This window comes from Brassica rapa, chromosome A07, assembly GCF_000309985.2.
Source record: "Brassica rapa cultivar Chiifu-401-42 chromosome A07, CAAS_Brap_v3.01, whole genome shotgun sequence".
Taxonomy (NCBI): domain Eukaryota; kingdom Viridiplantae; phylum Streptophyta; class Magnoliopsida; order Brassicales; family Brassicaceae; genus Brassica; species Brassica rapa.
Window position 1 is genome coordinate 1,925,617 of NC_024801.2, and position 24,237 is coordinate 1,949,853.

The window sequence follows — 24,237 nt, forward strand, 5'->3', positions numbered from 1 at the left end:
ACAAAATGGTTAATAATAAAACCACCACCGTTCGATCCTTCCTCCTTTTAAACTCAACGTACACGATTAATCGTAAGATAGACGATGAACAACAACCAAGGAAATGATGACGTCACCGTCTCTTTCCTCCAACGTCTCATAAAGAAGCGCCACACTCACATCAAAACTGTACTACTGTAACTTCTCTTCTGCATAAGAGAGAGAAGAAAGAAAAAAGATTACGTAACGGAATCTCTTCTTCCGTTTCCCGATTGAATCTTGAAACTGCATCTGTAAGATCATCTCTTCTCCTTCCTTTTTGTTCATCTTCTTCCTTTTTGATTAACGTCCCTGCGTGTTGAATCTGAGTAGTTTCCGCTGATTGTTGCGTTTTCTTTCTCTCCGTTTTGATCGTCGAGAACTTGGATTGTTGATTTAGATCCTGATGATTCGTAATCACTTGAAATCGAGGATGTATCCTAGAGTGTTGCGTTAGAGTAGGAAGAGATTTAGAGTTTGTTGATTCGTAATCGAGGATGGATCTGCGCTTCTGCGTTCGTGTGTTACGATTGTTCCGTGGATGATATAGTGTTTGCTTAGAACGATGATTATCGTAGATTGGTATGGATGATTCATCTCTCTTCTGAATCTTGAAACGCGATGTTATTGTTGTTCAGTATGTGAGAATGATTTTGAGTTTAGTATATGCTTGAATGACTCTTACTATAGCGCTTGTTTTTGAGTTACAGTGAGCATTTCGAAATGGCTGATAACAAGGATGGAGTGACCCCCAAGAGCTCTGCTGCTTTCCCTCTGAGGAACCCTAACGTTACTCTTAACGAGAGGAATTTCGCAGCCTTCACAAACAGATCAGCTGCTGCTCATCCATGGCACGACTTGGAGATTGGTATGTTACTGCTGATGAAGTGGCATGTCTTTGCTGCAGTTAGAGTTTTGCTTATGAGAGTGGTTGTTTGTTTGTTTGAATCTTGTAGGCCCGGAAGCTCCTGCAGTTTTCAACTGTGTAAGCTTTATCTCCTCTTGCACTGTGGAAGACTAGATCATTTTGACAGTTAAAAACGAGATTTGATTTGTTTATCAGGTTGTTGAAATTAGCAAAGGTGGCAAGGTGAAGTACGAGCTAGACAAGAACAGTGGCCTTATTAAGGTACATTGTATTTACCCTGATCAAATGTTGACAGTCTATGCATTCGAACTAAAGATGCTTCATTAGAAGATTTGAAAAGAAGAACAAATCTGATCACTCATCGTTGTCTTTCCTCTCTAGGTTGATCGTGTTCTGTACTCATCCATTGTGTACCCACACAACTACGGCTTCATTCCCCGAACCATTTGTGAGGACAGTGACCCTATTGATGTCCTGGTACTCATGCAGGTGCTTTCTCTCGCCTTTCCTTAGCGTCAATTGTTCATGCAAATTTGACATAAACAGACAGTTAAATAGCCAACCTGAGATGATTGATGACTATTGCGTAGGAGCCTGTGCTGACTGGATCGTTCCTCCGTGCCCGTGCTATTGGTTTAATGCCCATGATTGATCAGGTAACAGCCGTTATTCCCAGAATGATATCTTCTCCTTCTCTGTGATGTTATTACATTAGTAAGAAACCATGACTCACCTTGATATGAAACTCGCAGGGTGAAAAAGACGACAAGATCATTGCAGTCTGCGCTGATGATCCAGAGTTCCGTCACTACAGAGACATCAAAGAGCTTCCTCCTCACCGTCTAGCTGAGATCCGCCGCTTCTTCGAAGACTGTATCCACTAAAATAACATCACATATTGCATTTGTTTTGAGTTTTCACTGTGGGCTGTTTTGTTTTGGCTTATGCTTCATTTTTTCAGTTTTCACTTAACACATAACTTGTAGACAAGAAGAACGAGAACAAGAAAGTTGCTGTTGAAGGTTTCCTCCCTGCTCAAGCTGCCATCGACGCAATTAAGGACTCCATGTAAGTTTGTTTTCTCGGAAACACCGAAAGTACTCATACGTTTACTCTGTTATCATAGTTACAATGTATGGTTTTCAAAAACGCAGGGATCTTTACGCAGCTTACATCAAAGCTGGCCTGCAGCGTTGATGAATAAACCTCGGTCAAGCCTGTTCCTCCCGGTTTGCTTCGATTTCACTATCACTGAGGCCTTCTTATACTACATTGCATGTTAAACTTGGTACATTTTTGCAATGTACATTGAAAAACTTTGTCGAATCGGAAGCTTTCTGATGATGACGATTGAGAATTCCAATTTTAGTCACTAAATTTGGAGATTCATATTAGCTCTTTCCCCTTTTGTCTAATGCTGTTTTGCAAACATCCCAAGAACTAACTTCCTACCTAGATATGTGATTTTGACCAAACAAAACCTGCCAACCCCTACCTAACCGAACCCAATTTTTTGGAATCCATTTCAAATTCGGTTATTACTTCGGTACAGTTAAGCAGATTAAAAAATAAAATTTGGTTATCGATTCTTTTGGGCTGTTGGTCAATTCGGTTTTCTACTTAAAAAAAAAATTCTCAACGAAGATTCAAATTAACCAAAACAATCAAAATTATCCATTTTAACTAAACTTAACCGAAATCTAACCAAAACTAAAAACTTCTTTTAATTTTGGCAGATTTGTTATATAGCAAGTTAACCAAATAGTTAACCGAATTAAACCCACTTGCATATAAATCTGTACTATTATTTATCAAGTGATTTTGCTTATTTGTCATGTTCTCCATGATTTTAGCTAATTTTGCTTATTTGTCATATTCTTATTAGTTTTTAGATTAAATCATCAATTTATTAATTTAAATAATATAAATATTTCAAAATTTTAATTGGAATTATGATTATCATTATAATTATTTTAACTTTCACAAGATTTTTATTAGTTTTTAGCTTAAATCATTAATTTATTAATTTAAATAACATAACTATTTCAAACTTTCTAATTGGAATTTCAATTATAATTATTTTAAAAAGTTATGACCAATTCTTATTTTCATATGATGTAACATGTTTTAAACTCTATAGTTTCAATTTTCTCATTAATTCCAAGTTGTTTCGATTATAGTTTTTTACATCTATATTTATATATTTTTGATATTTGTTTTTTACCGTTGGAGTTCTATGTTTTTCTTCTTTCTTTGAGTTGAAATACTAGGAGCAAATCAGTTTTGTTACATGGAATTTGGAATTATGAATTAGGTACTCCGAATTATTTCAGTAGTTTTTTTTTTGACAACAAGACATTTACAGACTCATATTGACTCTGTAAATCAAATCGGTAACTCCGCATCCATGTGAACAACGAAATACGGTTGTCTTCTAGCCCTGCGTGCTAAGCTATCCGCTCTTTGATTCTCCGTTCGAGGTACATGAACAATATCTGAGTTGAGAAAACTCTTTCGTAGGAGCTTGATATCTTCCAGATAACTTCAGTAGTTATTTCACGTATATATTTTATTACTGTTTAATCTACAATAAAAATATGCTTTGATATTAAATTTTGAGAATTGCCTATGTAATCATGTTATGAACATGTCTTTAATGATTTAGTTTCTAAAACAGATAAAAATAAATATATTTTTAATGAATAATTAGATTTATCATTATATAATTAACCATAAATTAACTTTAATAATAAAACTACCATTATCTATTGTTTCTTTTATTAGAATAAAACTTACGAAATATTAAGATCAGTCAATGTATATATTGATCAAGTAAACCAATGAAATATTGTCATTATCTCAATTCGTTTTTTTATTAAAAACAGTCTTCAAAATTATCATCGAACTTTAATTTTTATTTAATTTTTATTTATTTTGTTCTCATTTGGATTTTGTGTGTTTTAATGCTTTTTTGGTAAGTTAATTCATGTTTATGGTTCAAAAATACAAATTAGATTTAGAGAGACCAAAAATTCACAGTGTTACTTTACTTTAATGTGTGGAATATTTGATATATAATTATGCTCTTATCGTCTCATAGTTTTATAGTTTTCCTTTGTGTTAAGAAGAATTCGATCGAAATAAAAATCGAAGAGAACTAAAATGATTAAAAATATAAAGAATGAATTATCATGATTTTTAGATCATAATACATATATCTATACTATTATTTACAAAGTAAATTTTTGCAACAGATTTCTCACGTTAAAAATTAGAGCGGTTAATATCGTTTATAACTTTAATGAATAATTATATAAATTAGTCAAAAAATGAAAACGAATTTCAAATCTATCTTACTAAAAAAATAATTAAAATTAATAATAAATCGTTTATACCCTTAATGAATAAACTATATAAATTAGTCAAAAATAAAAACGAATTTAAAATATATCTGATTAAATAAGTGAGTAAAATTAATAATAATAAGAATTATCTAAAATATAAATAATTTAAGACGAATTTCTATTAATACTATTATATCATATATTATATTAGATAATTGACTATAAATAAATATAATAAATTTTTCAAAAATAAAAACATGTTTTAAAACATAAGATAATTCTTAGATATATACTGTTGTTATATGAAAATAATATTTTATTATAAAATTTATAGTTAGATATAAAACAATTTATAGTTAAATGCTAACCAAACGAATAAATATATTTTCTAAAATATATGTGAATGTTTTTCATATGTAACACAACAATTAGTAAATTTATTTTTAAAAATTAAAATTTGATAATTGAATATATATTAATAATATTTTGTTTATGTGTTATATTTGATAATTGAATATAAGTAAATATAATAAAATTCTCAAAAATAAAATATATTTTGAAAACATAAGATAATTCTTAAATATGTTGTGTTTTATCTGAAATAATATTTTTTATTATATAATATAAAGTTTAATGTTTGATTTATCTTTTTAAAAACATAGTTAATAATTTCTTATGTTGATTTTGATTTAATAGTTATAAATAGATAAATATAACAAGAACACTATGCCCGCATGTGCGGGCAGAACTTCTAGTAACATTGAAAAAGAGAGGAGGAACTAAGCTACTAGGAGCTTTTCTGTCTACCCCAACTCCACAAGCATTGTTCACACTATTAAAACAGAGAATGTTGAAAAAAAAAAAACAGAGAATGACTTTTTGAATCTATTTCAGTCCTTGAATGTGATTGAATAGACAAAATTAAAAAAAAAATCATACAGTAGTTTCAAATTTCAATAATTAAATTTCAGATATTAGTTCCATTCTCCCAAAATTTTTGTTTGATGATGTTTTGCAAAACATTCGAAAAAGTGATTTTTGTAGACATCGAAGTACACACCAAAAAGACTAAGCCACTCGAGCCTTCTTCTTATTCTTCGTCTTCTTGTAGTTCTTATGCCAGGTCTTATAAGTGCCCTTGGTCTTCTTAGAGGTCTTCTTTGTCTCAGGCTCTGCAATCTCATCTGCTGCATCATCATCAACATCGCCCTCCTCATCTTTGTCTCCTTCTATATCAAACAGATCATCCTCTTCATCAGAACTGAACACAAAATCTTCCACAACATCATCTTCTCCTGCACCTTCCTCAACTTGCTTCTTCTCTGCTTGACTCTTCCTCTTACGTTTCTTTGGTTTCTTCTTCTCTTCTTCTTCCTCTGCCTCTTTTTCTCTGCCAATTATACAATCTCTTTAGATAAATAATGTACATTAAGGACAATGTGGTTCACCTCCTATGTACATTCCCCAAACCAACCAAACTGCCCTAGACCTATAACCCAATCTACATTAGGCTGTAACAAACAATCCATACTCATACCATACATAGTCTAACCACACCAACCCAGTATTTACATATGATAGAACCAAGAGATGTGTGCATTTTCAAGAGGAAGAGATAAACATACTTGGAGTCACTTCCAGGTAACCAGGAGGAACTGAAAGCTGCAGCACCCTTTTCATTCCTATCTGCTTCATCTTCTTCCTCATCACTGCTTGGTGCGTTTTTCCCAAACACCGCTGAGTCCTCTCCCACAATAACACTGTACAAACCAAACAAGATCATTATTAATACCAGCAGTCGAAATAAACACTATGTAGTAGAGGCATGTAAGTAACTTACTCTGATTCCACCAGTGATTCGTTTCTTTGCTTCGCTCTTTGGCGGATAATCACTGCATATTGCGATAGAGGGCTTTCACCTGCCTTCTTTTCATCCTGAACAGACAAAGACCCCCAACGAACAATCAGTACAAAGCTACTTCATAAATCTAAGCAAATCAAGGGAAGCGAGTTACTAAACCTCAAGGAATGATGCAGCAGCAGGCTCATTGGGTTGAAAACCAACACACGCTCTCTTTTTGTTCACAAACTCTGAGTTAGCTTCAATCTGAAGGATTCATCAAAACATATCAACACATAGCAAGTAATAGATTTAATTATAAGTGGCTAACGAGTTGCTTCAAGGTACCTGGCTAATGAGCTGCTTCATTTCTTTCCTAAACCTCTCAGCTTTAGTGGATTTGTAAAAGCTACGCAGCCTCAAGGTCGGAATAGATGATAGCTCAAAGAAAGCAACGGAATAGCTCCACTGAGTCAAATGCTCCACAAGCTCCTCCACTACAGAATAAACACATGCCTCCTGAAACGCTCTTGTCTTCACCGCCGGCTTACTCACCTTTAGTAGCGTGCGTAGATCGACACCTTTCCCAACACCACCAGTGGGAGGTCTATTGAGCTCTTTCATGTCCAACATGTCCATAAGAAGCATTGAGACCGGTATAAAGGTACCAGTCGAAGCAGCAATCCGGTTTAGCATACTAACACATCTCAGTCTAAGTGGAATATAGCGAGCGGTGGGAACAAGTCTTGCTACACCAGATATAATTTGTGCCAGTGGATAAGCAACTGGTCTGAGCTCAGACTGGGAGCTGTAGGAGCAAACAGCTCCGGTCCAAAGCTCAAGACAATGGATGAACTTCCACTGGTACACTTTCCTAAACGCTTCCTGCAGAAAAAAACAACAACCAACTGTAAGTAAAGAGTTGAAGAGAAGAACTCAAGAATATTATTGAGAAAATACTTTTGTTTTTGTGTTGAGAGCTTCACGCAGAATCATCGCAAGCTGCCTTATGAAGACGAATGCATGCTGGTAAGAAGCTGAGATGTCCGTGCCGAGAAGCTCAATGAAGCAGTTCCCAAGAAAGGAGATATGCTGGAGCTTAACAGCGTTTACAAACTGGCAGTTCAACACATAGGCTTTGTACATTCCCTTGATGCAGTCATCCACACAATCGGTTCCGAGGCGTATGCACAAGTCTCTCAGAAACAGCAGCGAGACAACGGAGATGGAGCTGCTGCCGGTTCCCCAGAAATGAAGTGCAACCTAAATGAAAGAAGAGCAAGTGAGCAAAGAATGGTTAGGAAAGATTCAAACAGTTAGGCCTGAGAATTTTGTCCGAACCGAACCAGCCGAAATTTTTGGTTTTGGGTTCTGTTTGGTAGGGTTTTGAAAAATGATTCGGTTTGGTTTTTGATTTTTTTTAAAATAACTGAAAATAACCAAAAATAATCGAAAAATCGCCGAAATTAACCAAATAACCGAACCAAAATAACTATAAAAAATCTAATTGAACCAAAAATATCCTATTTTTTTAAAGAAAATTGTACCGAATTCTAACCAAAAACCAAAAAAACGGTTATTTTCGGAAATAAAATTAAAATCCAAAATTAACAGAAAACCAAACCGATTTTTTTTGGTGGGATTGCGGCCGAACCGAATAAACCGAAACCAAAAAATACCCAAACCGAAATAACCGAAACAGCAGGCCTAATTCAAAGAATGATAGTTTTGCTCACAACACACCTTAATATATTTCCTGAGGAGGCTTGGAAAGGCAGATAGAAAGACTGACGAGTGTTTCAACCGCCTGAGAGTAAACGATATCATCCCTTGGTCAGTCATCTGGTTCAGAACATGAAGCGAGTTCCCGAGATACGATTTGACCAAGTGATTATAGTTCTTCCAAGGCCTTGTGTTAGTCAGCTCCATGATAGTATCCTTCATTCCTCCAGTTGCAGGAAGCCTCAACAGCTTCCTGAGGATCCCATCCATCTCACTCAGAACGAATATCATTATCTTGTTGAACACAGCGCTCGACATAACGCTGAACTTTGCAGACGGGTCGTCTCCGGTATCATCACCGTAGTGACATGCGGTTCTATAAGCTCTCAGGATAGAACGCACCGCACCTAGCTTGGCGTCTTCTTTGATTAACTTACACCATGAGTCCACCATGGCTGCTGTAATCGTCTTCTGCTCGTTTGCTTTCTTTGCAACATCAACATCTTGCTTCTCATTGTCTTCCAAGTCAGTTTCAGCATCGACATCAGCATCATCCTAACCAAAAGATTAAAGCTGTGAGCACAATTCACATCAAGATCCAACAAATTCAATCTCTACTAGGACTCACCTCAAACTCAGCAGCATCAAACTTGAGAAGATCCTCATCATGCTCTTTCATATACTCAAAAAACTCAGCTTGCTGCAAAAAAGAAAGAAACCATCTGTTAAGTTACTAAAAATCACAAATCAGACATGTTACAAGACAACTCACTGTTTCTTTAAGCCTTTTAAGCTGTTCTTCATGCTCTTCAGCTTCTTGTTTCTTGGATTTCAACTTGTTCTTTCCATGCTTTGTATCGCTCTTATCGTCCATTGCTATATCATCTACTACATCCTCTGCTTTCTTCTTAGATTTCAACTTGTTCTTTCCACGCTTTTTATCGCTTATCTGATCCATTCCTACATTCGATAACAGTTTTTTATCAATCTCAAATCTACAAAACTCAAATAAAGATATAAACTTTATACTTGTTGCATAAAAAAAGAAGTCACCTTTGGTACCCATTTTCTTAATACACCACTCCGGAAGATGACCTGCAATGTCCAACAACCAAAAAGAAAAAAAAAACAAAATCAATGTTGAAAGCAAACTTGGTTTTTATTACAGAACCCTCTCTCTTTAATCTACTTTATAACCGGATTTTATGTCTTCTAAACCAGAAATCTATCTTCAATTAGAATTGTTCTAGCTTCTCGGAACTTATAACTAATTATTATTCACGAAGATAAACTTAACACAGACAGAATCGAGTATTCACGAACACGAGATGAAGATACTGAACAGAACAAACAGAGTGGAGGCGCATACCTGCGGTTTAGATGTAGACGAAAGAAAGGAGGAGGAGGAGAATAAACAGAGGAAGAAAGATGTTGTCGTGGTCCTCAGCAGAGAGACTAGAGACTGCCGTAGAAGTGAAAAGAGGTTTAGGGTTTTATCTTTGAGAGTTCGGAAACCTTCTTCTTTACTTGAAAGGTTCTAAGTTTGAGCCGTCAACTCAACTAATCGGTTTAGCTAAAAATACCAAATTATATGTGTACCAAATTATTTAGGATTTTAACCGGGCAAGGGAACTTAAAACTAAAGTTATACTACCTGTTTTCTTGCGCCATCTGCAGAAATTAAAATTTTTAAATCATATTTAAAACTAAATATTTTGTTAGTTTTTAGATTTTATTATTTGCTTACAATATTTAATTTAAAATTTTAGTTCTTAATAATATGTAAAAAATTTAGATAAAATGAACATTTTATGTAAAATTTATATTTAATAATATATGTATATATTTAAAATTCTAATCTTGAAAATATTTTTTTATCTATTTATTTTAGTTAAAATATATTAAATAATATTCTATAAATTAAGAGAAAAATGGGTTGTAAAAGGAACAAAATCATCCTCGACTCCGCTCTCGAACCCTTGAAGACAACATGTCCTCTTCACCTCCGGCGCAGGTCTCCTTAGGCTCTGTTTCTTTTGGCCCCTACTTTCTCTTCTCTCCTACATCGATATGTTTTTTGCCCTGGTGATAAAAGATTCCAGTGACGCTCAGATCTGGTCGTTATAACCGTGATAACGAGGCTTCGATCTGTATCTCTGGTGTAGAGCCGAGTTGATAAGGGCAGGGGAGGTTTGTAAGGGGTCGGATTTTAGGTTGGCTTAGGGTTTGGAGTTCAAATTTTCTCCTGTTGGTGAGTTTCAAACCCTAGCGGAGGCGGTGCGTGAGGCTGGGCATTGGTGGCTCTGTTGCTCTCTAGGATGATAGGAGTAACGTCCGGTCTTTCCTGTCACATGTCCTTCGTTTATGCTGCTCTTTTAGCTCGATCTTAGACTTTTATGGTCTGGATTTTATTTTGGAAAAGAGGTCAGATTGCTTCGTCTCCCTCTCAGCTTGCTCGGGATGCTGTGCTAGTTTCGAAATTGTTTTCTGGTGCGCGGTGAAAGACTAAACCGACTCTGATGTAGGTTATTACTTCTCCCATCGAAATTGGTATGGTGATTTTCAGGCGGGTCTCAGGTTATTGGGTATTTTTGGCCTATGTTTCAGATTCTTCAGTACTTTTGTCGATGGATCCCAAAGCTTTGGCGGGTCTTGTCTAGCTTTGTTTTGGTCGAGGTTGGACTGTGGTCATGCAGTCTATGATTAGTTGGAGCTTGCTTGGTTTGGAGGCATTGTTGGATAGTGGCTAATTAGGATTTTTGGGATGGTTATCCAATATGTGATCCTTAGCTTTGTTTTGTGTCCTATATAGTGACACGTTGTCTTTGGGGTTCTATTGTCGGTTTGACTTGTTGCTCGACCTCTGATTTGATTGTTCGATGTTTAGTGTGAAGGTTCGATTAGCAGAAGCTGTGCTGTCCCTTGGTTTTTAACCGACGGGTTTTCCGGATTTCTTAGTAAGGAACTGTGGAGCTTTTGCTCAATTGTGTTCAGTCTTTGAGTAGTTGATTGTCAACCGTCTTCTCCTTCGTTGACTGCTCGGGGTGTTGGATACGTTATCTCGTGGCTTCCTTGAGTTGAAGCTTTTTCTCGAGTGGCGATGTCTCATGTTCTTGGAGCTCTTATCTCATCTCAAATAATTTGGATCGTTAACGCTTTTCTCGCTCATCCTTTCTTCCATTATTGTCCGGCTTTGCATCTCTAATGATTATTTGTATGCTTCAAAAGATTTTAGTGATCGCCTCCTCGCCCTGTTTATGTTTAGTTATGTTTTTTAGACTTGATTCCGAAAAGTTGTGTTTACCTTGTCGGCTTATGGCTCTGGAAGGGTTTTGTACCTTTGCCGGCTTGATGTAACTCTCGTTTTATTGAATATAACCTAACATATGACAAAAATAAAGGGAATGAGTTAGGTATATGATTACCAAAACGTAAAATTAAGTAACATTTCTAAAATTTGTAGATATTAAACAGAAATTGTAATGAGATTATAAAATTATAATTTTTAAAAACTGCATAAAATTTTGAAGATTTTTTTGGTAATAAAATTATAAATTATAGAAAATAGAACTAAATGATATTATGAATTATTACCATATTTAACAAAACTTACCAAAAAAATAAATTAACATTAAATGTATATGTAAATGTACATGTCATCATTTTTCTTCAAAATCGATGTGGTGATAATACATGACAAATCACTTCTCAAATAATGTGTATGGAATATTTTTTTATCAAGGTCTGAGGTAGGGGGGTCAGCTGACCCCACCTTATTCATGAAATAAAAGTTTTTCCTTCTTAGATATTTTTAATACACATATTTTTTGCTTTGGATTTTATTTAGAACTTGATTAACATTGAATGCTACTAATGCATTAAAAAACCTTTTGTGAATTATGTAATTTTTTAAAAAATTGATGAATTTAAATTTAAATTGTTACTTAAACGACTGTGAAAATTATACGAATGATAATTACAAAAATAGTATTACAAAACTATATGGTGATTAGTTTTAGGACCACATGCTACATGCGGAAAAAAAAATTCCTCCTAAACAGCTAATAGACCACCTATCATCAGATCCTTGACAAATCCATTTACAAATTTCCAAAAAAACTATAACATCCATATAGCACCGTTCATGATTAGATTAGATTAGATAGTTCTAGGATTACTTTCCTTTTTAAAAATTTAATTAAATAAATGAAAATTCAAATGCCAACAACCAATCAGATTAAGAGAATTAATTCTAAAATTAACCTATGAATTACATATGTAACTATTAGGATAAAATGGAGAGTCCATGTAACTATTTTCAGATATTTAGTTCAAATTTTCTCTAGAATCTAGATAGTTTGTAACTGAAGCTTTTCAATTAAAAGTAGGATAAACAAAATATCTTACAGACGAATGTCGTTTTCGTAATTAGCAGACTTTCCTTATATAATAATAATTGTTTTTCCGAAAAAAGGAAAAGAAGTAAGAAAGGCTTCTTCATCAACACAACGGATTGCTTCCTCTTCGTCTTCTTCCTCTTCTCTAAACATTCCCCCGTATGCGTCTGACAACTTCCTCTTCTTGAGATAACTATGAAGAAGCCATCTCAATTCAGATCCAATCATACCCTTCTCTTCTTTCTCTGATCACCAACCAAACAACGATCCAGCTTCTGTAATAACAAGGGTATGTCCAAATCCTCTGTCTTTTTTAGTTAATTCTTTTTTTTTTAATTCGATAAAAGAGTTTGAACTATGATTACGCCGAAAGTTTGCTACTTTTTTTTCCCTGGGGAGTAGTAAGATTGATAGCTAAGTAAAGCAAAGGATAAAAAAGATTGAATCTTTTTCACTTTTTTTTTCCAACAAGGAATAACGTAAAGAAGAAAAAAGCTTCAATGATTCGTTAACTCTCTCTATAAACCCTTTTTGAGGATTTGTTGAGTTCTTAGCAGAAGAACAATGGCGATGTTGGTTGACCCACCAAACGGGATCAAACAACAAGGGAAACATTACTACTCCATGTGGCAAACTCTGTTCGAAATCGACACCAAGTATGTTCCCATCAAACCCATTGGAAGAGGAGCTTACGGTGTGGTCTGCTCTTCGGTCAACCGTGAGACCAACGAGAGAGTCGCTATCAAAAAGATTCATAACGTGTTTGAGAATCGTGTTGATGCTTTGAGGACGTTGAGAGAGCTCAAGCTTCTTAGGCATGTGAGGCACGAGAATGTGATCGCGCTTAAAGATGTTATGTTGCCTTCGGTTAGATCCAGTTTCAAAGATGTTTACTTGGTTTATGAGCTCATGGATACTGATCTTCATCAGATCATCAAATCTTCTCAGTCCCTTTCTGATGATCACTGCAAGTACTTCTTGTTTCAGGTAACGTAACTCTACGTTTTTAAGAGCATCTCCAATGGTATACAAAACTTTACTCTATATTTCACTCTAAAATAGAGTAACTCTATTATAGAGTTGAATTTGCTCCAATGATTCACTCTATAATAGAATGAAATATAGAGTAATGTTGCTTTTTCGCTCTATATTTGGAGTAAAAAATCAACATTACTCTATATTTCACTCCTATTATATAGTAACTCTATTATAAATTTTGGGAGCTGCAATTTAATTAAAAAAATTTTAAAAAAATTTGGAGTCTTATGTCTATGAATTTGGTGTAAGCAAATGTTTCATTCGGCTTTGTCCAAGAGAGGCTCTGGTTATGGATTAGTTATTGATATTGGTTTTGTTTTGTTATGCGTTTAGTTGCTAAGAGGGTTGAAGTATCTTCACTCTGCAAACATCCTTCACCGGGACTTGAAGCCAGGGAACCTCTTAGTCAACGCTAACTGCGATCTAAAGATATGTGACTTCGGGTTAGCGAGAACAAGCCAAGGCAACGAGCAGTTCATGACGGAGTACGTGGTTACACGTTGGTACAGAGCTCCTGAGCTTCTTCTCTGTTGTGACAACTACGGAACCTCCATTGATGTCTGGTCGGTAGGATGCATCTTCGCGGAGATTCTTGGTCGGAAACCGATTTTCCCGGGGACTGAATGTCTCAACCAGCTTAAGCTAATCATCAATGTTGTTGGTAGCCAGCAAGAATCTGATATTCGGTTTATCGATAACCCGAAAGCTCAAAGGTTCATAAAGTCTCTTCCCTTCTCGAGGGGTACACATCTCTCTAATCTGTACCCGCAAGCGAATCCGTTAGCTATAGATTTGCTGCAGAGGATGCTTGTGTTTGATCCAACCAAGAGAATCTCCGTGACTGATGCCCTCTTGCACCCTTACATGGCGGGTCTGTTTGATCCTGGTTCTAACCCTCCTGCTCATGTCCCTATTGCTCTGGACATAGATGAGAACATGGAGGAACGAATGATTAGAGAGATGATGTGGGACGAGATGCTTTATTACCACCCTGAAGCTGAAACTGCGAGTGTTTAGCTGTCATCAATCATCATCGAGAGTATGCTTGTTCCAGTCTTTTTTTTTTCTTATGAAATGCAGCTTTGTTGTTATGTTATATAGTGAGTCCACAAACAGTGAGTGAGTGAGTAAGAGAGTTTGAAGGGCTGATCAGTATCTCTTTTCCACTTTGTAAACGTGAATCGCTTGAGACTGTTTGTTACTAAGTTAAGGCTTGTTCTCTTACACTGCCTTTGAAGTGATGAGTGTACTTCAGATTTCCAGACCAGATCCTGTTTTTAATACAAATATAAATACTTAGTTTAACAATTATTTGTCTTATAAACCTCTTAAATTTAGCTAATAGTACTTAATTGCATTTCTAAAATCAAACAGTTCAATAGCTTATATCTAAGATTACAATAAGTATAAATATTTAAAATTTGTATGCCAATTCTAAAAAAAAAAGAATAAATATATATATTATGTTATGATATTTTGGTAAAAGATCCGTTAAAAGTTGTTATGGTCTAAAACGATTTATAGAAGATTGTCTTAACAACAAAGAAAAAGGACGATTACAGAACATGACTCAACAACGACTAAGATAACACTTATTATATTCGATTACGTAATTGTAACGGGGGTTTGGTTTTATCGGCTGGAATGCAGCTCATGTAGCTCCCACGACGGAACCTTCCTGCTAACAAACTTGGAAACAACTGTCGCCTCCAATATCTTCAAGGCCTCTTCATTAGTCAACGACCTTGGAGTCTTGAACTGACTCACAGAAGAGCCACGAGACACGAAGAAACTCATAAGCTCATCAAAGGCGCCACTCCTAACAACCTTAATCTCAAGCGGTCCAATGTTCTTATCATTCCTTCGTCCATTTCTGTACACCGAGTCAAGACATTCCTCCACGGCGAAACAGCATTCCTCCACGGCGAAACAGCATTCCTCCATAACCTCAGGGTCGGGCTCGACCTTCACGTCCTTGACTTTACACCCGAGTTCCCAATAGAGCACGTAGTGTCCTGGAAACGAGGAGGAATCGACACGACTAGTGAAATCAATGAGCATTAGTTCATGTGGCTCAAGTAAGAGCTTAGCATTTGCCACTGCCTTGAGGAGATCTTCTTCGTATGTCTTGTCCATGTCGATGCTCAGAACAACTTTTTGTCTTCCCACGAAACGAAACTGTGGCGCATTGTTGTAGAAACCCGTTACTCGTAAAACGTCCCCCAAACGGTATCTATAAAGACCTGTTAATTATATATACGTATTATTATAACAAGTTCATAATCATAATCATGGCCTAAACACAAGTAGGAACTTACCAGAAAACGTTGTTATAACAGGTTCATAATCATGTCCAACTTTAACATCAACAAGATCGACGACCACGGGATCATGACCAGTTTCTTGATGGTATTTCTTGATCTCAAAGAACTCAAAGTATGCCATACTTGGGATGGTGGTGTAAGACACATCACAAGGCTTGCTCAGAGGATCTAAATTGAGACCTACGGAACATTCAGAGCTGACATAAAACGTTGAAATTAAAGGAAGACCGCCACAATAGAATTCCATCATGGGTATATACTGTGCCATGGACCCGGTAACTACGGCTTCGATGCACTTTGCATTAGGCCATAGTCTCCTCACTATTGCCTCCCACGATGTTTTACTGCATTCCTGCTCGATTAGGCTCGCTAGTTCTGGATTTGGAGCCTCGAGGAACTTACCGATCCCTGAAACACAGTTAGCATCTGTGATCCAGTCGCTGACACGGCCTGTCCTTATGTTTGAGCATAACTCACTCCAGTGATTTTCCAAGAACCTGATTACTTTGAGGAAGGTAGAAGCAAATGGTGCACCAAGGCGAGATACATTTCCTCGTTCTAACAGCCCACATAGCAATTGGCAGTACATGCTCTGAGTAGTGTCTTCACAAGTCGAAATTTCAAGTGGGCTTATATGCCCTTGATCCCTGTAAATCATATAACAAACAAAATAAAGAAACACTAGAAGCACCATTTGCAAAAAAAAAAAAAAAAAAAAACACTAGAAGCACCGAGGAGAGTATGTTCACTCCTAATATGGCCAACATGTCTGGTCTTATGTAATTAGCCTCCTAAAGCATAAAAAAATTATGTCCCTACTACACTAAATTTATTGATGGCCATCTAAATTTTAGCACATCAACCTAATGCTTCAGTGAAATGTACCATAGAGCCAGCCGTGTGGGAGGTTTACCAGATAAATTTGTTGGCTGGGGTCACGCTTTTCAAAACACAAGTTATCATAGTCCTAACCATCAATCCAGACGCTGTTTCGCTTTCTTTAGTCACAAAATAAAACATGAGAGATTTTTCTTCACTACGCCCTTCGATGTGCCTGCAAACAGGACCAAGAACGTTTTGTTTTGTTTTTAACTTACTCCTTTTTGGATGGAAATAACAAGACAAGACACGTCTTGGAGTTTGAAACAGATTACTTGAAGAGTATAGGTCTATAGAGAGACATAAACAACATCCTTTGTTCTAATTCCTCTGCAGTGAAAGGTATCAATTTTGGAACTCCTCCTGAAGTACCTGAGCTGCAAAAAAAAAAAAATTCTTCTTTAACTCTTTACATATATACTTCAATTTATTTTATATCGTTGAATAATAACAAAATCATGTATCAGCAAGGTTTTAGCCAAATTTCCTCCAAATGGTTTATATTTATTTTTTTGCAAACACAAAGAGGTATCAAAGAAACTGCATTTGGCCGACCCATGTGAAATTCCGTAAGAGGCTCGTACAATTTTTTCACTTTAAAGAAAAAATACAAGAAAATTGCATTGCATGTGAGCTGATCACTTCTTTTTATTATGTAATTTTAAAATAAATTAGGTAAAAAGTTAAATTTTGAGCCATTTAAATTTTTTTGACAGAAGTTGCAATGGCACTAGTAATGAATCTAACAAAAGAGTGAAAGACAGTCAAGCAACACCGAAAATAAATAAGAACATTACAACATCTGATCACTAAACCAAGCAGCTAGATATTAAAGTTTTTTTTTTTTTTGATAACTGTGGGGATGTGGGAATCACGAGGTCAACCAACTAGATATTAAAGTTGATATGAAAATACTCTTCTAATTAAGATTCACATAGCAGGAATACTTTTGATCTGAATCTGCATATATTTCATGATTCAAAAAGGTACCTGGCCAAGAGAACAATAATGGGTCGATCACAGATGAGATCAAAGGGCTCTCCATTAGCGATACGATCAATATAAGAATGATAATCTTCGTAGGTCACAACGGGTAGGTTGTTCTTGAAGCTTTGCTTATCTACTTGACCATTGAGGAAACCTCTAAGGTACTCGGTGTGAGCATTACGTGTAAGTATTGCTTCCAAAACGGAATCTTGAATCTGATTTGCGTTACTGGTGATATCCTCAAGCAGAGACAGACACGCTTTTTGGTTTGTTGGATCGAACTTTGTCAACATGGCTGCTACTTTGGTTTGTCTACTTTGGTTTGCAACAAGAATAACAAAAAAAGAAACTCTAATTCAAAGTCCCATCACTTGTGTATAACGAAACTACTTACAAAAGAGGGAAGAGCAAAACCTCTGTTCTGGCGAAGCAAATGAGATCTGGTCGGTATCTCTCTTTACTCTCGATAGCTTTTAGATGAGAAAATGAAGAAAACAGACAAAAAGTGCCGAATACTTTTGATTGATGCTATTTTTTTTCCTTTTCCAGAAATAGAATTTTACAAAGGATGGGAGGAAAACAAAAATTTTAAATAGGAAAGTAATAACTAATCGTGAGAACTACTAGGAGATATAGATGTTCGGAAAATCAGTGACACCTTGAAGTTACTCTTGTCCTCGAGTGTAACTTTCTGTCTCATTCCTTATTTTTTTCTAAAATATACACTACCTCAGAGAGAATCCAGTCAATCGGATGTGAAGAATGGCCTAGTGGAGCGGTGGTTCGGCGGTGATATTACCTTTCCAAAATTTATAAGATAATACGTGTGAGATAGACAACGTGTTTGATGCTAATCATAATTCATAAGCAGTGTCGTGCCAACGTTCTAGATGCCCTAAACAATAAAAGTAAATTTACGTTCCTGAAGGAAAAAAAATACCAGCAAATAAGTACTGTAATCTAAGAGCATTGTTAATAGAAGATTTTTAGCACAGAATTTTTAGCTTAACATAAAAAACATTCTCTTAACTTTTAAGTAAAAATACAAAAAATCAGTTCTTAAATAAGATGTTCTCAATTCTTTTAATTAAAAGTTAAGAAATAATTTATTATATTCGTTAAAAACTTTACCATAAGAACTCCCATCATGCAGAACATAATTAATCTATAAACCCCATTAGAGTCTTTTAATAATTATTTTATTAATTAAATGTTGATAAGAACTTTAGTTAAGAAACACCTAAATTTTGTACACCAATGCTAGTTTATTAATTAAGTGTTCTTAAAAAAAGTTTGATAAGAACACTCACGATCACATTGTAAGTTCAATGGTAATGGTAGATCCATTGTCACATCCCGATTCTCCCAAACTGGAATGGTTTTGTTTTCTTATTAATTAACTTGATTTGGACCAAAGCCCATCAAGTCTTTTTCTTTTACTTCTGGTCTGCGTAGTAAACCCTAGGGTTTTCACCTCATTTTCTTATAAATAAAAGTCATCCACTTTTCTTCTCTCCCATTTAGAAATCAGAGCGAAGCCCTACAGAGTTCCAGAGAGATCTGTAAATCCTAGCCGCTAAGGTTTCTCTTTTCTCTTCTCTCTTGTTCTCTCTCGCCTGCGTCTCTTTCTCTCTCTCTCCTTGATGTTCGCCGTTTGCTGAAGGCTGGAGCCAAGCCGTTGGAGATCCCCTATGAACCGATCTAATTCTATGTCCAGATCTCTCCATGTCTTCTTTTTAGATCTGGTCACTGGTAAGAGAAGTGTCTAGGTCGATCATTCATCCCTACTTGTTATTTTCTATAGATCTATGAATATAAATAACTATCTATATGATATATATAAATATCTTGATGCTTGATGTGTGAAAGACATAGATCCATTGCTAAGGTTGTTAAAATATGGTTGAATGGTGTTTGAAGATTAAATGTGATGATTGTATTGATTGGGGTTATTGTATATGAGGATGATATATATATATATATATATATATATATATATATATATATATATATATATATATATATATATATATTTGGGAGATATATTGAGTTAGAGAAAGGCTTAAGGCCTATGTGTGCCGGTGTAACGTGGTGGAATGACATATATGTATGTCTCGGGCGTTACATCATTTCTTGTTGGGTCATGTGGCAATCGCTTGAGTTGGCATGATTCATTGCCGGAGCGGGCATGCGGCGTGCCTGTAAATGAAGTAACGTAGAAGCGTTATGTCGTGGAGACAACATGGAACATATGAACATGGTGGCGGATCAAGCGTGAACCGGTGTCGGTAACTTGATTGCGTGAAGGCGTGAGACAGCGTGATGTCGTGGAGACAACACAACATGAAAGTTCTCGTGCGACAACATGAGGAACGCGGGTACCGATTTAGGTGGCGTGGTCTCATTGTTGGCACCACCGGGGATTATCCTCGTTTCTTGTTGATTGCTTTCGATTTACTGAATGTTAAAGTTAGATACTTATGCTATGGTGTGTTATGATTGTTGGTGATTGATTTCGGGGCTCTTAGAGCTTCCCTCACTGAGTTTTTGTCGAAGTGCTCACCCCTCCTTCCCTTTTCATTTCAGGTTCGGTTTATATTGGTGGGCTTTTGTCAAAGACGTCATGGAATCCTAAAGACACATTGTTTTGGCCTTGTGGCTGCAGACAAGTGTCATGATATTGCCGACCATTTCAGCTATGCTGGGTTGGGGGTGTCACAAGTGGTATTAGAGCCCAGGAAAGACTCTCTAGTCCTAACCTAAAGGGTCAGTCTCGACTCACACCAATATGAATCGAACAAGTTCCAAATCTCTTACTTAATGGTTGAGTTTTCCCCTTGCTCCGTTCGGAATTCGGGGCGAATTCCCAGTTAAGTGGGGTAGAGTTGTCACATCCCGGTTCTAAACCGAAATGGTTTTGTTTTCTTATTAATTAACTTGATTTGGATCAAAGCTCATCAATTTTTTCTCTTTTATTTCTGGCCCGCGTAGTAAACCCTAGGGTTTTCACCTCATTTTCTTATAAATAAAAGTCATCCACTTCTCTTCTCTCCCATTTAAAAATCAGAGTGAAGCCCTACAGAGTTCCAGAGAGATCTGTAAACCCTAGCCGCTAAGGTTTCTCTTTTCTCTTCTCTCTCGCCTGCGTCTCTCTCTCTCTCTTTCTCTCTCCCTGATGTTCGGCGTTTGCTGAAGGCTGGAGCCAAGCCGTTGGAGATCCCCGATGAACCGATCTATTTCTATGTCCAAATCTCTCCATGTCTTCTTTCTAGATCTGGTCACTGGTGAGGTAAGGAACCCTAGTGTCATTTTTTTCTTCTCCTTTCTATTCCTCCTCTTAGATCTCTTATCCCGGGTCTTTGATGGTAGCACCTACCCGTTTATTTGTAGATCTGGTTTGTGGAAAGCCATAAGCTTCAGATCTGGTTCTACTCTCTTTTCCATTCTCAGATCTAAGGCCAAGGTGAGGGCTTGTTGCAATCTCTATCTCCTTCTATCATTATCTCATCATGGAAGAAGTGTCTAGGTCGATCATTCATCCCTACTTGTTATTTTCTATAGATCTATGAATATAAATAACTATCTATATGATATATATATAAATATCTTGATGCTTGATGTGTGAAAGACATAGATCTATTGCTAAGGTTGTTAAAATATGGTTGAATGATGTTTGAGGATTAAATGTGATGATTGTATTGATTGGGGTTATTGTATATGAGGTTGATATATATATATATATATTTAGGAGATGTATTGAGTTAGAGAAAGGCTTAAGGCCTATGTGTGCCGGTGTAACGTGGTGGAATGAAATATATGTATTTCTCGGGCGTTACATCGTTTCTTGTTGGGTCATGTGGCAATCGCTTGAGTTGGCATGATTCATCGCCGGAGCGGGCATGCGGCGTGCCTGTAAATGAAGTAACGTAGAAGCGTTATGTCGTGGAGACAACGTGGAACATATGAACATGGTGGCGGATCAAGCGTGAACCGGTGTCTGTAACTTGATTGCGTGAAGGCGTGAGACAGCGTGATGTCGTGGAGACAACGCAACATGAAAGTTCTCGCGCGACAAAATGAGGAACACGGGTACTGATTTAGGTGGTGTGGTCTCATTGTTGGCACCGCCGGGGTTTATCCTTGTTTCTTGTTGATTACTTTCGATTTACTGAATGTTAAAGTTAGATACTTATGCTATGTTGTGTGATGATTGTTGGTGATTGATTTCAGGGCTCCTAGAGCTTCCCTCACTGAGCTTTTGTCGAAATGCTCACCCCTCCTTCTTCCCTTTTCATTTCAGGTTCGGCTCATATTGGTGGGCTTTTGTCAAAGACGTCATGAGATCCTAAAGACACATTGTTTTGGTCTTGTAGCTGGAGACAAGTGTCATGATATCGCCAACCATTTCAGCTATGCTGGGTCGGGGTGTCACATCCATGCACCAGGGTTTTCAAATACATTGGGTGTTCATAGATATTGCTCTGACATTAGCTTATCCCATATACTTAAAATGAATCAATATGGGTTTCGTATACAGTTACACATTTTCATTAGTGAACTAGTCACACCAAAATCCAGCTCTACTGAATATTGGAACCATTCATAAGTGCAAGAATGTTTAATAAACATCAAAGAGTATATAACCGAACAAGAGAAACAAGGCAAATAGTAAGACAACAGGGATAGATGCTGATGTTCTCAATTCCAAGGGAGATCCACAAATATTGTTGCAGAAGATTTCGAAGCTCCTTACCGTTGCCTTAGAGGTCTATGTAAAACAACGGGTTGAGGTTTGTATTTTTTCTCTTAAACAGGAAAAAAACATGAAGGGGAGGGGGGGGGAATTAGGAATGGATTTTACCCTTGGTTCATTGCTAGCTTCACGGGGTTGTCTACTACTGCTTCTAGTGTCTGCGTCTGCATCAGCCTCCGGCTTTTCATGAGTGCATTTGCCTCTCCGTTTCAGTGCCACTGCAAGCCACAGAGGCATTTGCGTTGGAATCTGAGGAACGAACCGACCGTAATCCCCCTGTCAACGGTTCAAAAGTTAATCATATGGTTAACTAAAAATTCACCACATGGTTTCAAGATTTTATAAAGTTGTGGAGAGATTACAGCGATGAAATTGAGGCGGTCCATGTTCATATTTAGGAACAATCTCCACCACTTCGTCTTCTGCCATGAACTCAACGTGATGTGAAATGCTAAAATCAATTACATAGTTGCAGACCGAACAGGAAGAAACAAATACAAACAAAGAGGAAGTGAAGAAGAACCTCGTGAGGAGAAAACAGTGAGATATGAGGATCAGTCTGTCCAGCCATGGATATCTCAAGAAATCTCAGCTTCCACTGTATTAAGTCAAAACCAAAGAGACCAAACAATCCTTGGTGTAAGAACTTGTGAAACCACAGTTGAGAATGTTCAAAATGGTAGATAAACATCCCTTGTTGACATTTAATGAAACACCTTGTCAACGCAAATTCATCCGTACTCTCTAGCGTTCTTATCTCAACAATATCTTGAATTATGAGCAAGAGAATCTAAAATAGTGAGAGATGCATGCGGTTTTTGGGTACTACAGAGAGAGATAGAGAACCGAAAGAAACAAAGTCAGCGGCTTTCGATTTCAATTCACAAAACAACATTTTGAGAGAGAGAGAGAGAGAGAGAGAGAGAGAGAGAGAGAGAGAGGAGAGAGAGAGAGAGAGAGAGAGAGAGAGAGAGAGAGAGAGAGAGAGAGAGAAAATCGTGGTAATCGTTTTTTTTTTCTCTTCTCATACAATGGTAACCAGTGTCCTCTCTGAGGCACGGTTCTTCCAACCCCTCTTTAGGAGAAGTATCTTCTATTAATTGTTATTTTTATTTATTTTTTTTTAATCCTAATTATGCTTAAAGATCCACTTAAGATGCTAGGATAATCGTGCTCTAACGTGAGAGAACAGAAGACGATACTTTTTAATGTATCATCTAATAAAATGATAGAGCAAAAAAAAATTTTGTTCAATCATCAATTTTTTTGTATATGTTAGTTGGTTACTTAAAGAATTATTTGCATATTGTGTTTGGTTACTTAAGTGTAATCAACTTTGGTGTGATTCAATTTTAATGACACTAAAATTTATACAATTCCACCAAATTTAGTGTTTTGTGAATAGTCTATACTAAATATTAAAAATATTATTTATTATTTTTCATTTAATAATATAATTTAAATATCTTTTCTTACAATTATTCAAATTTTTAATTAAAAATAAATACATACCATTTTGTATTTGTCATCTAATTTTCAATAAACTATTATTTTATGTTTAATTAATAATATCATTAATGGACATTATCATAAAAATTATGTTAAATAAATAGAAAATAGAATAATAACAAAAAATAACTAATACAATTCTGTTTTTTTATGCTGCCATTCCCTTTATTTTCTTTAAACAACAATCTATTAAAAAAATATGTCAAACGTTTAATCATTTTTCAAAAAAAATCACCAGGCTTTCTTTATGTGGGGAGAGGGGGGTTATTGGAACAGACCATGAATTAATAACAATTTTTTTCAGGTTTTATCGTGTTTTAGTTAACATATTTTCATTAAACTAAAACCAGATTATATACGGATTTAAACATATATAAAAAATTGATTTTTATATATCACACTATTAAACAAAACTGAAAAAGATGTTTTCTACCATCAAATTTACAAATTAAGAGATGAGAAGCCTTTTAAAATAGGATAATGAATACAAGTGAAAATCATTCATTAAAGAAATACACTACAACTAAGATAAGATTTGCGCCTTGCGCAGGGTAAGTA

The 24,237-nt window shown here is 36.0% G+C and overlaps 4 protein-coding genes across 8 annotated transcripts; 2 read left to right on the top strand and 2 right to left on the bottom strand.

Moving 5' to 3' along the window:
• Window positions 1–82: 82 nt before the first annotated feature.
• Window positions 83–2,291, top strand: LOC103828410 (soluble inorganic pyrophosphatase 2). 2 transcript variants are annotated; one of them, XM_009104010.2, is made up of 9 exons: window positions 83–272; window positions 729–886; window positions 975–1,003; window positions 1,082–1,147; window positions 1,268–1,375; window positions 1,477–1,542; window positions 1,639–1,759; window positions 1,873–1,954; window positions 2,041–2,284. In XM_009104010.2, the coding sequence occupies exons 2-9, from the start codon at window positions 742–744 to the stop codon at window positions 2,081–2,083; spliced, it is 660 nt and encodes a 219-aa protein (XP_009102258.1). In that variant the 5' UTR covers window positions 83–272; window positions 729–741; the 3' UTR covers window positions 2,084–2,284. The 2 variants fall into 2 exon arrangements, with proteins under 2 accessions (XP_009102258.1, XP_033131449.1); XM_033275558.1 differs by lacking the exon at window positions 83–272 and adding an exon at window positions 383–600 and having other exon boundaries at window positions 2,041–2,291.
• Window positions 2,292–5,106: 2,815 nt separating this feature from the next.
• LOC103828411 (nucleolar complex protein 2 homolog) lies at window positions 5,107–9,353 on the bottom strand. The gene is made up of 11 exons (XM_009104011.3): window positions 9,162–9,353; window positions 8,846–8,887; window positions 8,565–8,752; window positions 8,421–8,492; window positions 7,814–8,347; window positions 7,031–7,333; window positions 6,419–6,955; window positions 6,251–6,337; window positions 6,071–6,165; window positions 5,856–5,990; window positions 5,107–5,620 (listed from the first exon to the last, which is right to left on the bottom strand). Exons 2-11 carry the CDS (start codon window positions 8,856–8,858, stop codon window positions 5,299–5,301), a joined length of 2,286 nt encoding a protein of 761 aa, XP_009102259.1. The 5' UTR covers window positions 8,859–8,887; window positions 9,162–9,353; the 3' UTR covers window positions 5,107–5,298.
• Window positions 9,354–12,250: 2,897 nt separating this feature from the next.
• Window positions 12,251–14,451, top strand: LOC103828412 (mitogen-activated protein kinase 7). 2 transcript variants are annotated; one of them, XM_009104013.3, is made up of 3 exons: window positions 12,251–12,478; window positions 12,747–13,176; window positions 13,561–14,451. In XM_009104013.3, exons 2-3 carry the CDS (start codon window positions 12,754–12,756, stop codon window positions 14,242–14,244), a joined length of 1,107 nt encoding a protein of 368 aa, XP_009102261.1. In that variant the 5' UTR covers window positions 12,251–12,478; window positions 12,747–12,753; the 3' UTR covers window positions 14,245–14,451. The 2 variants fall into 2 exon arrangements, with proteins under 2 accessions (XP_009102261.1, XP_009102262.1); XM_009104014.3 differs by having other exon boundaries at window positions 12,279–12,478; window positions 12,662–13,176.
• LOC103828413 (indole-3-acetic acid-amido synthetase GH3.15) lies at window positions 14,295–21,307 on the bottom strand. Of its 3 annotated transcripts, none has more exons than XM_033275017.1 (6): window positions 17,832–21,307; window positions 17,421–17,732; window positions 16,706–16,807; window positions 16,465–16,605; window positions 15,546–16,198; window positions 14,295–15,470 (listed from the first exon to the last, which is right to left on the bottom strand). In XM_033275017.1, the coding sequence occupies exons 2-6, from the start codon at window positions 17,708–17,710 to the stop codon at window positions 14,860–14,862; spliced, it is 1,797 nt and encodes a 598-aa protein (XP_033130908.1). In that variant the 5' UTR covers window positions 17,711–17,732; window positions 17,832–21,307; the 3' UTR covers window positions 14,295–14,859. The 3 variants fall into 3 exon arrangements, with proteins under 3 accessions (XP_033130908.1, XP_033130907.1, XP_033130909.1); XM_033275016.1 differs by having other exon boundaries at window positions 17,421–17,729; window positions 17,832–21,306; XM_033275018.1 differs by lacking the exon at window positions 17,832–21,307 and having other exon boundaries at window positions 17,421–17,823.
• Window positions 21,308–24,237: the final 2,930 nt, after the last annotated feature.

What these genes read in the sequence shown, in the direction of transcription:
- LOC103828410 (XM_033275558.1), top strand. An exon ending in TAATGCCCATGATTGATCAG is followed by an intron (nt 1,543 to 1,638) that starts GTAACAGCCGTT and finishes TGAAACTCGCAG; the next exon opens with GGTGAAAAAGACGACAAGAT. An exon ending in GACGCAATTAAGGACTCCAT is followed by an intron (nt 1,955 to 2,040) that starts GTAAGTTTGTTT and finishes TCAAAAACGCAG; the next exon opens with GGATCTTTACGCAGCTTACA.
- LOC103828411 (XM_009104011.3), bottom strand. An exon ending in TTGATGCTGCTGAGTTTGAG is followed by an intron (nt 8,348 to 8,420) that starts GTGAGTCCTAGT and finishes TCTTTTGGTTAG; the next exon opens with GATGATGCTGATGTCGATGC. An exon ending in CTGCTGCATCATTCCTTGAG is followed by an intron (nt 6,166 to 6,250) that starts GTTTAGTAACTC and finishes TTGTCTGTTCAG; the next exon opens with GATGAAAAGAAGGCAGGTGA.
- LOC103828412 (XM_009104013.3), top strand. Translation starts at nt 12,754, where the DNA reads ATGGCGATGTTGGTTGACCCACCAAACGGGATCAAACAACAAGGGAAA. An exon ending in GCAAGTACTTCTTGTTTCAG is followed by an intron (nt 13,177 to 13,560) that starts GTAACGTAACTC and finishes TTATGCGTTTAG; the next exon opens with TTGCTAAGAGGGTTGAAGTA.
- LOC103828413 (XM_033275017.1), bottom strand. Translation starts at nt 17,710, where the DNA reads ATGTTGACAAAGTTCGATCCAACAAACCAAAAAGCGTGTCTGTCTCTG. An exon ending in CCAGCCAACAAATTTATCTG is followed by an intron (nt 16,199 to 16,464) that starts GTAAACCTCCCA and finishes TATGATTTACAG; the next exon opens with GGATCAAGGGCATATAAGCC. An exon ending in TGTTATAACAACGTTTTCTG is followed by an intron (nt 15,471 to 15,545) that starts GTAAGTTCCTAC and finishes TATAATTAACAG; the next exon opens with GTCTTTATAGATACCGTTTG.